Below are 13,779 nucleotides of genomic sequence, written 5' to 3' on the forward strand. Positions count from 1 at the left end.
ACTCACAACCAGTCATTCTGGTCGTACTCACAACCAGTCATTCTGGTCGTACTCACAACCAGTCATTCTGGTCGTACTCACAACCAGTCTTTCTGGTCGTACTCACAACCAGTCTTTCTGGTCGTACTCACAACCAGTCTTTCTGGTCGTACTCACAACCAGTCTTTCTGGTCGTACTCACAACCAGTCTTTCTGGTCGTACTCACAACCAGTCATTCTGGTCGTACTCTCAACTAGTCTTTCTGGTCGTACTCAAAACCAGTCTTTCTGGTCGTACTCTCAACCAGTCATTCTGGTCGTACTCACAACCAGTCATTCTGGTCGTACTCTCAACCAGTCTTTCTGGTCGTACTCACAACCAGTCTTTCTGGTCGTACTCTCAACCAGTCTTTCTGGTCGTACTCACAACCAGTCATTCTGGTCGTACTCTCAACCAGTCTTTCTGGTCGTACTCACAACCAGTCATTCTGGTCGTACTCACAACCAGTCATTCTGGTCATACTCACAACCAGTCTTTCTGGTCGTACTCACAACCAGTCATTCTGGTCGTACTCTCAACCAGTCTTTCTGGTCGTACTCACAACCAGTCTTTCTGGTCGTACTCACAACCAGTCTTTCTGGTCGTACTCACAACCAGTCTTTCTGGTCGTACTCTCAACCAGTCTTTCTGGTCGTACTCACAACCAGTCATTCTGGTCGTACTCCCAACCAGTCATTCTGGTCGTACTCACAACCAGTCATTCTGGTCGTACTCACAACCAGTCTTTCTGGTCGTACTCTCAACCAGTCTTTCTGGTCGTACTCACAACCAGTCTTTCTGGTCGTACTCTCAACCAGTCTTTCTGGTCGTACTCACAACCAGTCATTCTGGTCGTACTCTCAACCAGTCTTTCTGGTCGTACTCACAACCAGTCATTCTGGTCGTACTCACAACCAGTCTTTCTGGTCGTACTCACAACCAGTCATTCTGGTCGTACTCACAACCAGTCATTCTGGTCGTACTCACAACCAGTCATTCTGGTCGTACTCACAACCAGTCTTTGTGGTCGTACTCACAACCAGTCATTCTAGTCGTACTCACAACCAGTCATTCTGGTCGTACTCACAACCAGTCATTCTAGTCGTACTCACAACCAGTCATTCTGGTCGTACTCACAACCAGTCATTCTGGTCGTACTCACAACCAGTCATTCTAGTCGTACTCACAACCAGTCATTCTGGTCGTACTCACAACCAGTCTTTCTGGTCGTACTCACAACCAGTCATTCTGGTCGTACTCACAACCAGTCTTTCTGGTCGTACTCACAACCAGTCATTCTGGTCGTACTCACAACCAGTCTTTGTGGTCGTACTCACAACCAGTCATTCTAGTCGTACTCACAACCAGTCATTCTGGCCGTACTCACAACCAGTCTTTCTGGTCGTACTCACAACCAGTCATTCTGGCCGTACTCACAACCAGTCATTCTGGTCGTACTCACAACCAGTCATTCTGGTAGTACTCACAACCAGTCATTCTGGTCGTACTCCACAACCAGTCATTCTGGTCGTACTCACAACCAGTCATTCTGGCCGTACTCACAACCAGTCATTCTGGTCGTACTCACAACCAGTCATTCTGGTCGTACTCACAACCAGTCTTTCTGGTCGTACTCACAACCAGTCTTTCTGGTCGTACTCACAACCAGTCTTTCTGGTCACGTGAGCACAACTCATCACCAAATTGTCTCCCCATCAAACTGTTCCTCCCCTCCCACCAAGAAGGGGATGTAAAGTGCCCCTTCCTCCCCTTCCCTTATCCTCCCCATCTATCTCTCCCCCTTCCTCCCCGCCGTCACTACCTTCCTTAACGGCCTTGTTGTCTTCCTTTAACGACCCTGTCGCTCGTATAGATCAGTGGAGGGTGGGTGGAGTGGTGGGTGGAGGTGTGGTGGGTGGAGGAGTGGTGGGTGTGGTGGGTGTGGTGGGGTGGGTGTGGTGGGTTGGGTGTAGCACCGCGCGATCATATGAACACCTTGACTCATAGATCAGCGGAGGGTGGGTGGAGTGGTGGGTGGAGGAGTGGTGGGTGGAGGAGTGGTGGGTGGGTGTGGTGGGTGGAGTGGTGGGTGTGGTGGGTTGGGTGTAGCACCGCGCGATCGTATGAAGACCTTGACTCACCTTGGGCGTGTAGACGTTGAGGTACAAGCAATCTTCGTCGCCCGACACGTTTCTCACGCCGGCCCGACGCCCCTCGAGCGACGGCTGGGGACACAGCGGAGGGTCGAAGGACCCGTTCCGTGGCCCTGTCCAGCCCCCAGCGGCCACAGGGTCCTGTCCAGAAGGAGAGGAAGTGAGGTCCTACAAGCCCTTTCTCTCTATAGACACGTAGGAGCCAAATGGAAGTAACGCGTCAGACAAAAATATGGTCAAAAAAGAAATTATGTTTAGCGATTTCTGGTATTGACGTGGTTCACTCACCCTGAACCTCAGGTCTCCGACGGGAGGGCGGGCGTAGGGGATGCCCTTGAAGCTGTAGAAGGGGCGGCGCCCTTGGCCACTCTCCTCCCTGGCCACGAAGATCTTGCCCTGCTTCAGCTGTACTTCGACGGTGTCCCTGACGGAGGCGTAGGAGGGGGAGCTCTCCTTCCTCCTCCTCCCTCGACCCTCATCACCCTTGGTCGTCGTCGTCGTCGTCGCCAGCAGCAGTAGGACCAGCCCCAGCAGCAGGAGCTTCAGCGGGCGTGGTGAGGCCGTCATCGTGGCCAGCCAGCGCCCCCTCACAGACGCCTTCCAAGGGTAACGCGAGGCGAAGACGCCACAGGACTTCTTTGGCGAAGACGCCACAGGACCTCTTTGGCGAAGACGCCACAGGACTTCTTTGGCGAAGACGCCACAGGACTTCTTTGGCGAAGACGCCACAGGACTTCTTTGGCGAAGACGCCACAGGACTTCTTTGGCGAAGACGCCACAGGACTTCTTTGGCGAAGACGCCACAAGACTTCTTTGGCGAAGATGTCACAAGACTCCTTCGAGGAGAAGCCCTGAAAAAAACGTATATGGTTCTCATAAACACAATCAGATACATTTCTCTCGCCATCTTTCTATCTCATCTCTCTCTCTCTCTCTCTCTCTCTCTCTCTCTCTCTCTCTCTCTCTCTCTCTCTCTCTCTCTCTCTCTCTCTTCTTTCAGTGAAATCAACTGACCATTTATCAGGGTAAGGTACAATAAACACATTTATCAAGTAAACTTTATATTATCACTCTTAATGGACGAAGGAACTATTACCATTCACCTGGTTTAGAACGACACGTATTTCTCCAAACTCGTTCGAATCCCATTTGTCTTTCAATTCTTGTAATCTTCAGTTCGTAATACAGACATCAAAATGGCTTTAAGTTAAACTTTAAGAAAAACAAAAAAATGGTGTTCTTAATTTGATTAAAATGGCGTCTCTAATCTTTATATAATAAAGTCCTTGATCTGAAATAAAAAAAAATGGTGTTCTTCATCTGAATAAAAAATAATGTTGCCCTTAATGGGAATAAGTGAGTTGGTAACCACTGTACATAAAAACTGGACACAATCGTCCATTACAGAAACCGATCTTCAACAGACTGACGGAATTTTTTTTTTCCACACGCCACGTCTCCCAGGTCGCCTACTTCTCCGTCCCTCCCTCATGTCCAAACCTGCTCAACACCTCCCCCAACCCAACCCATCCCCCCATCTCCCAAGGGCGCCTTCAGCGACGCTGCATCACGAGGAGCAAAGCCACACGTCACAGGAACTTCTCACTCTCAAAGGAGTGTACATGATCCTGCTACTTCAAAGGAGCGCAAACCTGGGGTGCAGGTGACTTTAGAAAGGCCGTGGGTAAGTAGCACTACTCCTGAAACAGGAGTGGTGGGAGTATGTGATAGAGTGTAAGAAAGTAAACTCTAGATTAATATGGGTTAAACTGAAAGTGGATGGAGAGAGGTGTGTGATTATTGGTGCATATGCACCTGGGCATGAGAAGAAAGATCATGAGAGGCAAGTGTTTTGGGAGCAGCTGAATGAATGTGTTAGTGGTTTTGATGCACGAGACCGGGTTATAGTGATGGGTGATTTGAATGCAAAGGTGAGTAATGTAGCAGTTGAGGGAATAATTGGTATACATGGGGTGTTCAGTGATGTAAATGGAAATGGTGAAGAGCTTGTAGATTTATGTGCTGAAAAAGGACTGGTGATTGGGAATACCTGGTTTAAAAAGCGAGATATAGGTAAGTATACGTATGTAAGTAGGAGAGATGGCCAGAGAGCGTTATTGGATTACGTGTTAATTGATAGGCGCGCGAAAGAGACTTTTGGATGTTAATGTGCTGAGAGGTGCAACTGGAGGGATGTCTGATCATTATCTTGTGGAGGCGAAAGTGAATATTTGTAGAGGTTTTCAGAAAAGAAGAGAGAATGTTGGAGTGAAGAGAGTGGTGAGAGTAAGTGAGCTTGGGAAGGAGACTTGTGTGAGGAAGTACCAGGAGAGACTGAGTACAGAATGGAAAAAGGTGAGAACAAACTAGGTAAGGGGAGTGGGGGAGGAATGGGATGTATTTAGGGAAGTAGTGATGGCTTGCGCAAAAGATGTTTGTGGCATGAGAAGCGAGGGAGGTGGGTGGAATAGAAAAGGTAGTGAATGGTGGGATCAAGAAGTAAGATTATTAGTGAAAGAGAAGAGAGAGGCATTTAGACGAGTTTTGCAGGAAAATAATGCAAATGAGTGGGAGATGTATAAAAGAAAGAGACAGGAGGTCAAGAGAAAGGTGCAAGAGGCGAAAAAGAGGGCAAATGAGAGTTGGGGTGAGAGAGTATCATTAAATTCTAGGGAGAATAAAAACATGTTTTGGAAGGAGGTAAATAAAGTGCGTATGACAAGGGAACAAATGGGAACATCAGTGAAGGGGGCTTCCTCACACAAGTCTCCTTTCCAAGCTCACTTACTCTCACCACTCTCTTCACTCCAACATTCTCTCTTCTTTTCTGAAAACCTCTACAAATATTCACTTTCACCTCCACAAGATAATGATCAGACATCCCCCAGTTGCACCTCTCAGCACATTAACATCCAAAAGTCTCTTTCGTGCGCCTATCAATTAACACGTAATCCAATAACGCTCTCTGGCCATCTCTCCTACTTACATACGTATACTTATGTATATCTCTCTTTTTAAACCAGGTATTCCCAATCACCAGTCCTTTTTCAGCACATAAATCTACAAGCTCTTCACCATTTCCATTTACAACACTGAACACCCCATGTACACCAATTATTCCCTCAACTGCCACATTACTCACCTTTGCATTCAAATCACCCATCACTATAACCCGGTCTCGTGCATCAAAACCGCTAACACACTCATTCAGCTGTTCCCAAAAGTTTGTTGAGTATTCCTGGTAAATTATATGGGAGGGTATTGATTGAGAGGGTGAAGGCATGTACAGAGCATCAGATTGGGGAAGAGCAGTGTGGTTTCAGAAGTGGTAGAGGATGTGTGGATCAGGTGTTTGCTTTGAAGAATGTATGTGAGAAATACTTAGAAAAGCAAATGGATTTGTATGTAGCATTTATGGATCTGGAGAAGGCATATGATAGAGTTACTAGAGATGCTCTGTGGAAGGTATTAACAGTATATGGTGTGGGAGGCAAGTTGTTAGAAGCAGTGAAAAGTTTTTATCGAGGATGTAAGGCATGTGCACATGGAGGAAGAGAGGAGAGTGATTGGTTCTCAGTGAATGTTGGTTTGCGGCAGGGGTGTGTGATGTCTCCATGGTTGTTAAATTTGTTTATGGATGGGGTTGTTAGGGAGGTGAATGCAAGAGTCTTGGAAAGAGGGACAAGTATGCAGTCTGTTGTGGATGAGAGAGCTTGGGAAGTGCGTCAGTTGTTGTTCGCTGATGATACAGCGCTGGTGGCTGATTCGGGAGAGAAACTGCAGAAGCTGGTGACTGAGTTTGGTAAAGTGTGTGAAAGAAGAAAGCTGAGAGTAAAGGTTATTAGGTACAGTAGGGTTGAGGGACAAGTCAATTGGCAGGTAAGTTTGAATGGAGAAAAACTGAAGGAAGTGAAGCGTTTTAGATATCTGGGAGTGGATTTGGCAGCGGATGGAACCATGGAAGCAGAAATGAATCATAGGGTGGGGGAGGGGGCGAAAGTTCTGGGAGCGTTGAAAAAATGTGTGGAAATCGAGAGCGTTATCTTGGAAAGCAAAATGGGTATGTTTGAAGGAATAGTGGTTCCAAGAATGTTATATGGTTGCGAGGCGTGGGCCATAGAGGAGGAGGGTGGATGTACTGGAAATGAGATGTTTGAGGACAGTATGTGGTGTGAGGTGGTTTGATCGAGTAAGTAATGAAAGGGTAAGAGAGATGTGTGGTAATAAAAAGAGTGTGGTTGAGAGAACAGAAGAGGGTGTTTTGAAATGGTTTGGTCACATGGAGAGAATGAGTGAGGAAAGATTGACCAAGAGGATATATGTGTCAGAGGTGGAGGGAACGAGGAGAAGTAGGAGACCAAATTTGAGGTGGAAAGATGGAGTGAAAAAGATTTTGAGTGATCGGGGCCTGAACATGCAGGAGGGTGAAAGGCGTGCAAGGAATAGAGTGAACTGGAACGATGTGGTATACCGGGGTCGACGTGCTGTCAATGGATTGAACCAGGGCATGTGAAGCGTCTGGGGTAAACCATGGAAAGTTTTGTGGGGCCTGGATGTGGAAAGGGAGCTGTGGTTTTGGTGCCTGGAAGTGGAAAGGGAGCTGTGGTTTTGGTGCATTATACATGACAGCTAGAGACTGTGTGAACGAATGTGGCCTTTGTTGTCTTTTCCTAGCGCTACCTCGCGCACATGCGGGGGGAGGGGGTTATCATTTCAAGTTTGGCGGGGTGGCGACGGGAATGAATAAAGGCAGACAGTGTGAACTATGTACGTGTTTAGATATATGCATATGTCTGTGTCTGTGTATGTATATATATATATATATATATATATATATATGTATACGTTGAGATGTATAGGCATGTATATGTGCGTGTGTGGACGTGTATGTTTATACATGTGCATGTGGGTGGGTTGGGCCATTCTTTCGTCTGTTTCCTTGCGCTACCTCGCTAACGCGGGAGACAGCGACAAAGTATGATATATATATATATATATATATATATATATATATATATATATATATATATATATATGGTGGCAGAGGGATTGCACACTAAACTTTATTTATCGCAATGTATAGCATCTTCTTCCCTGTGACATGCCATAAAATTCAATTTAGCATTAAATAAGTCATCCTCATGAACTTAAGAAAGCTCCATTAAGTTGGCGTGCACTCGACTCATGGACGAGGTGGTGGTATAAGACAAATCCAGCTGGCGAGCAATTAAAAAGCACAATCCAAGCGGGTTGGAAAGCTTAATTATGCCACACTAAGCTTAAGGCAGCAGCTCCACTCCTTAACTCAAGAGTTAGTCCATCTATAACTTACGGAAGGCCAGGAAACGTAAGAAAAATGGAGGAACAATGAAGTGGAGGGTAGATGTCCACGTCGGCCCTCCAGCGTGCCGCCCACTGGCGTCTCCCGTGTGTTGACGGTGAGGTTGCCGCGCCCGCCGCTAGAGGGACTGGTGGGGGAGGGAGCCGGGAGGCGACTTGGCGGGCGATTCCAATCAAATGTTGGAGACGAAATATGGAGAGTTCTGTGGGGCCTGGATGTGGAAAGGGAGCTGTGGTTTCGGTACATTATTACATGACAGCTAGAGACTGTAGGGCCTGGATGTGGAAAGGGAGCTGTGGTTTCGGTGCATTATTACATGACAGCTAGAGACTGTAGGGCCTGGATGTGGAAAGGGAGCTGTGGTTTCGGTGCATTATTACATGACAGCTAGAGACTGTAGGGCCTGGATGTGGAAAGGGAGCTGTGGTTTCGGTGCATTATTACATGACAGCTAGAGACTGTAGGGCCTGGATGTGGAAAGGGAGCTGTGGTTTCGGTGCATTATTACATGACAGCTAGAGACTGTAGGGCCTGGATGTGGAAAGGGAGTTGTGGTTTCGGTGCATTATTACATGACAGCTAGAGACTGTGGGGCCTGGATGTGGAAAGGGAGCTGTGGTTTCGGTGCATTATTACATGACAGCTAGACACTGTGGGGCCTGGATGTGGAAAGGGAGCTGTGGTTTCGGGGCATTATTACATGACAGCTAGAGACTGAGTGTGAACGAATGTGGCCTTTGTTGTCTTTTCCTAGCGCTACCTCGCACACATGAGGGGGGAGGGGGTTGTTATTCCATGTGTGGCGAGGTGGCGATGGGAATGGATAAAGGCAGACAGTGTGAATTGTGTGCATGGGTATATATGTATATGTCTGTGTGTGTATATATATATATATATATATATATATATATATATATATATATATATATATATATATATATATATATATATATATATATACATATATATATATATATATATATATATATGTATACGTTGAGATGTATGGGTATGTATATTTACGTGTGTGGACGTTTATGTATATACATGTATATGTGGGTGGGTTGGGCCATTTCTTTCGTCTGTTTCCTTGCGCTACCTCGCAAACGCGGGAGACAGCGACAAAGCAAAATAAATAAATGAATAGATATATATACATATATGTAAGTCAGCTACGAATCTATCGACCAGTCTCAGAAGGGGGACGGAAGGGAAGATAGATGAACACCTGGGTTGACTGTGGTCCGAAAGCCACGCACCACAGGGCGCGGACCCACGTGGGCCTCTGGGCCTGGCACACGGGGAAGCGGGTCTCTGTGTGTGTCGAGGGAAACATGGCAATGTGTCTTTCCCGAGATAGATAGATTAGATAGATAGATTAGATAGATAGATAGATAAGGGGAGAGAGAGAGAGAGAGAGAGAGAGAGAGAGAGAGAGAGAGAGAGAGAGAGAGAGAGAGAGAGTCGTGTGGCCTGAGGGGGGGTGGGGGGGGTGTAAGTGTCGGGGGCAGTAACCTCTCTCTCTCTCTCACACACCCCCGCCCCGCCCCCCGCTTGCCCCGCTTGCCCCGCTTGCCCCGCCCCCCCATATCCGCCCCGCCCCCACAAGGGTGGGGGGTTGGGGTTGGGTGGGGGGGGGGTTTGCATGGGGAGAGGTGGAGTGGTGTGGGGGGGTGTGATGGGAAGGGGGTGGGTGGGTGGGTGGGCCACTGCGGCCCACCGCCCCCCCTCTCTCTCCCCCTCCTCAACCTCCCCCTCTCCCCCCTCTCCCCCTCTCCCCCCTCCCCCTCCCCTCCCCCCCACATTCCAGCACTTCCACCAGTTTCCAGCAGACAACCGTTGTGGACAGTGTGGACGTACCTGCGCTTCCGTACCGTACTACAGGTACAGTGACTACCCCATCCGTACCATACTACAGGTACAGTGACTCTTCCCCCTCCGTACCGCACACATACCAGGTACGGTACCTCATACCAGGTAGGGTACCTCTGATCTGTACCACACACACACACACACACACGCACCAGGTACAGTTCACAGCCAAGAACTTACCTCACTATTAATCATCACTACGATTATCATGTGATTAATCTGTATGATTATCATATGATTAGTCTGTATGGGTATCATGTGATTAATCTGTATGATTATCTTGTGATTAATCTGTATGTTTATCATGTGATTAATCTGTAATCTGTATGATCATCATGTGATTAATCTGTATGACTATCATGTGATTAATCTGTATGATTATCATGTGATTAATCTGTACGATTATCATATGATCAATCTGTATGGTTATCATGTGATTAATCTGTATGATTATCATGTGATTAATCTGTATTGTTATCATATGATTAATCTGTATGATTACCATGTGATTAATCTATATGATTGCCATGAGATTAATCTGTATGATTATCATGTGATTAATCTGTATTGTTATCATATGATTAATCTGTATGATTACCATGTGATTAATCTATATGATTGCATGTGATTAATCTGTATGATTATCATGTGATTAATCTGTATGATTATCATGTGATTAATCTGTATTGTTATCATATGATTAATCTGTATGATTACATGTGATTAATCTATATGATTACATGTGATTAATCTGTATGATTATCATGTGATTAATCTGTATGATTATCATGAGATTAATCTGTATGATTATATGTGATAATCTTATGATTATCATGATTGATAATCTTTGATTATCATGTGATTATTTGTATGATTATCATGTGATATCTGTATAATTCCATGTATTAATCTTGTTATGCATATTATCAATGTATATAATCTGTATGATTATATCATGTGATTAATCTTATGTTACATGTATAATCTATGTTATCATGTATTATCTGATATATTACGGTCATGTGTATTAATCTATGTTATCAGTTATATGCTAATCGATTAATTCTAGAATTATGTGATACGATGTATAAGTATTAACTGTATCAGTGAGTTATATAAATGTATGATTATATTATCATGAAGTTATACAGATGACAAGTGTATAAGAATGCTATGTGTATCAGAATGCAATCTATACGATGTATAGTGTATAATTGCTAGTATATACATGATTTAATCTATGCATCAGATGCATAGTGTATACAGATCATAGGATACATGCTATGTGCTATCAGATGATCATGTATAATTATAGTGTATACATGAACATCTATCAGATGCAACTGTATAATATGCTACATGTGATGAATCTAGTATAGAATGACTCAATGTATACGAATGCTATAGTGATTACGATCACATGCTATCGAATGCATCGTGAATGTATGAATTATGTCTATAGATGCAGTGTATTGAGTTATCAGTATTAATCTGAATGAAGTGTATCAGATGTATATCTTACAGATGCTATAGTGCTATATCATGAATCACAGTGCTATATGCATGTATCAGCAAATGCTATCGAATGAAGTGCTTACAGAATGCAAGTGCTATACAGATCAATGCATACAGATGTATAGTGCTATACAGAATGCAACAGTGCTATACAGAATGTAATGCTATCAATGCTATAGTGCTATACAATGCAAAGTGCTATACAAATCTTAGTGCTTACAATGCAACGTGCTATACAGAATGCTAAGTGCTATACAATGCAGTGCTATACAGAATGCAACAGTGCTATACAGAATGCTATAGTGCTATACAGAATGCAACAGTGCTATACAGAATGCAACAGTGCTATACAGAATGCTATAGTGCTATACAGAATGCAACTGTGCTAACATATGCTATAGTGCTATACAGAATGCTATAGTGCTATACAGAAATGCAACAGTGCTATACAGAATGCTATAGTGCTATACAGAATGCAACAGTGCTATACAGATGCTATAGTGCTATACAGGATGCTATAGTGCTATACAGAATGCTATAGTGCTATACAAATGCTATAGTGCTATACAGAATGCTATAGTGCTATACAGAATCGATAGTGCTATACAGAATGCAACAGTGCTATACAGGAATGCTATAGTGCTATACAGAATGCAACAGTGCTATACAGAATGCTATAGTGCTATACAGAATGCAACAGTGCTATACAGAATGCAATAGGCTATACAGAATGCTATAGTGCTATACAGAATGCAACAGTGCTATACAGAATGCTATAGTGCTATACAGAATGCAACAGTGCTATACAGAATGCTATAGTGCTATACAGAATGCAACAGTGCTATACAGAATGCTATAGTGCTATACAGAATGCAATAGTGCTATACAGAATGCTATAGTGCTATACAGAATGCTATAGTGCTATACAGAATGCAACAGTGCTATACAGAATGCTATAGTGCTATACAAAATGCTATAGTGCTATACAAAATGCAACAGTGCTATACAGATTGCAACAGTGCTATACAGAATGCTATAGTGCTATACAGAATGCAACAGTGCTATACAGAATGCTATAGTGCTATACAGAATGCAACAGTGCTATACAAAATGCTATAGTGCTATACAGAATGCTATAGTGCTATACAGAATGCAACAGTGCTATACAGAATGCTATAGTGCTATACAGAATGCAACAGTGCTATACAGAATGCTATAGTGCTATACAGAATGCAACAGTGCTATACAGAATGCTATAGTGCTATACAGAATGCTATAGTGCTATACAGAATGCTATAGTGCTATACAGAATGCTACAGTGCTATACAGAATGCTATAGTGCTATACAGAATGCTATAGTGCTATACAGAATGCTATAGTGCTATACAAAATGCAACAGTGCTATACAGAATGCAACAGTGCTATACAGAATGCTATAGTGCTATACAGAATGCAACAGTGCTATACAGAATGCTATAGTGCTATACAGAATGCAACAGTGCTATACAGAATGCTATAGTGCTATACAGAATGCTATAGTGCTATACAGAATGCAACAGTGCTATACAGAATGCTATAGTGCTATACAGAATGCAACAGTGCTATACAGAATGCTATAGTGCTATACAGAATGCAACAGTGCTATACAGAATGCAACAGTGCTATACAGAATGCTATAGTGCTATACAGAATGATACAGTGCTATACAGAATGCAACAGTGCTATACAGAATGCTATAGTGCTATACAGAATGCAACAGTGCTATACAGAATGCAACAGTGCTATACAGAATGCAACAGTGCTATACAGAATGCAACAGTGAAATACAGAATGCTATAGTGCTATACAGAATGCAACAGTGCTATACAGAATGCTATAGTGCTATACAGAATGCAACAGTGCTATACAGAATGCAACAGTGCTATACAGAATGCTATAGTGCTATACAGAATGCAACAGTGCTATACAGAATGCTATAGTGCTATACAGAATGCAACAGTGCTATACAGAATGCAACAGTGCTATACAGAATGCTATAGTGCTATACAGAATGCAACAGTGCTATACAGAATGCTATAGTGCTATACAGAATGCAACAGTGCTATACAGAATGCAACAGTGCTATACAGAATGCTATAGTGCTATACAGAATGCAACAGTGCTATACAGAATGCTATAGTGCAATACAGAATGCAACAGTGCTATACAGAATGCTATAGTGCTATACAGAATGCTATAGTGCTATACAGAATGCAACAGTGCTATACAGAATGCTATAGTGCTATACAGAATGCAACAGTGCTATACAGAATGCTATAGTGCTATACAGAATGCTATAGTGCTATACAGAATGCAACAGTGCTATACAGAATGCAACAGTGCTATACAGAATGCTATAGTGCTATACAGAATGCAACAGTGCTATACAGAATGCTATAGTGCTATACAGAATGCAACAGTGCTATACAGAATGCAACAGTGCTATACAGAATGCTATAGTGCTATACAGAATGCAACAGTGCTATACAGAATGCAACAGTGCTATACAGAATGCAACAGTGCTATACAGAATGCAACAGTGCTATACAGAATGCAACAGTGCTATACAGAATGCTATAGTGCTATACAGAATGCAACAGTGCTATACAGAATGCTATAGTGCTATACAGAATGCAACAGTGCTATACAGAATGCTATAGTGCTATACAGAATGCAACAGTACTATACAGAATGCTATAGTGCTATACAGAATGCAACAGTGCTATACAGAATGCTATAGTGCTATACAGAATGCTATAGTGCTATACAGAATGCAACAGTGCTATACAGAATGCTATAGTGCTATACAGAATGCTATAGTGCTATACAGAATGCTATAG

The 13,779-nt window shown here is 43.6% G+C and overlaps 2 protein-coding genes across 7 annotated transcripts in view; one reads left to right on the plus strand and one right to left on the minus strand.

Annotated features, from left to right (window-relative positions):
* The window catches only part of LOC139754715 (pyrethroid hydrolase Ces2a-like), a 38,047-nt gene extending 30,452 nt beyond the window's left edge, over positions 1–7,595 (minus strand). The window contains exons 1-3 of the mRNA XM_071672289.1: positions 7,505–7,595; positions 2,461–3,023; positions 2,161–2,313 (exon numbers count right to left, since the gene is read on the minus strand). Coding sequence (XP_071528390.1) covers positions 2,161–2,313; positions 2,461–2,739 — 432 coding nt within the window. The 5' untranslated portion in view covers positions 2,740–3,023; positions 7,505–7,595. The remainder of the gene's footprint in view (positions 1–2,160; positions 2,314–2,460; positions 3,024–7,504) is intronic.
* A 1,753-nt stretch (positions 7,596–9,348) lies between these two features.
* The window catches only part of LOC139754716 (venom carboxylesterase-6-like), a 48,869-nt gene continuing 44,438 nt past the window's right edge, over positions 9,349–13,779 (plus strand). For 2 of the 6 annotated variants that reach the window (XM_071672290.1, XM_071672292.1), the window contains exon 1: positions 9,349–9,397. The gene's annotated coding sequence lies outside the window, so the exon portion shown is untranslated. Of the gene's footprint in view, positions 9,432–13,779 lie in introns of all 6 variants that reach the window. The other 4 variants (XM_071672291.1, XM_071672293.1, XM_071672294.1 and 1 more) reach the window with 4 other exon arrangements.

This window comes from Panulirus ornatus, chromosome 17, assembly GCF_036320965.1.
Source record: "Panulirus ornatus isolate Po-2019 chromosome 17, ASM3632096v1, whole genome shotgun sequence".
Lineage (NCBI taxonomy): Eukaryota > Metazoa > Arthropoda > Malacostraca > Decapoda > Palinuridae > Panulirus > Panulirus ornatus.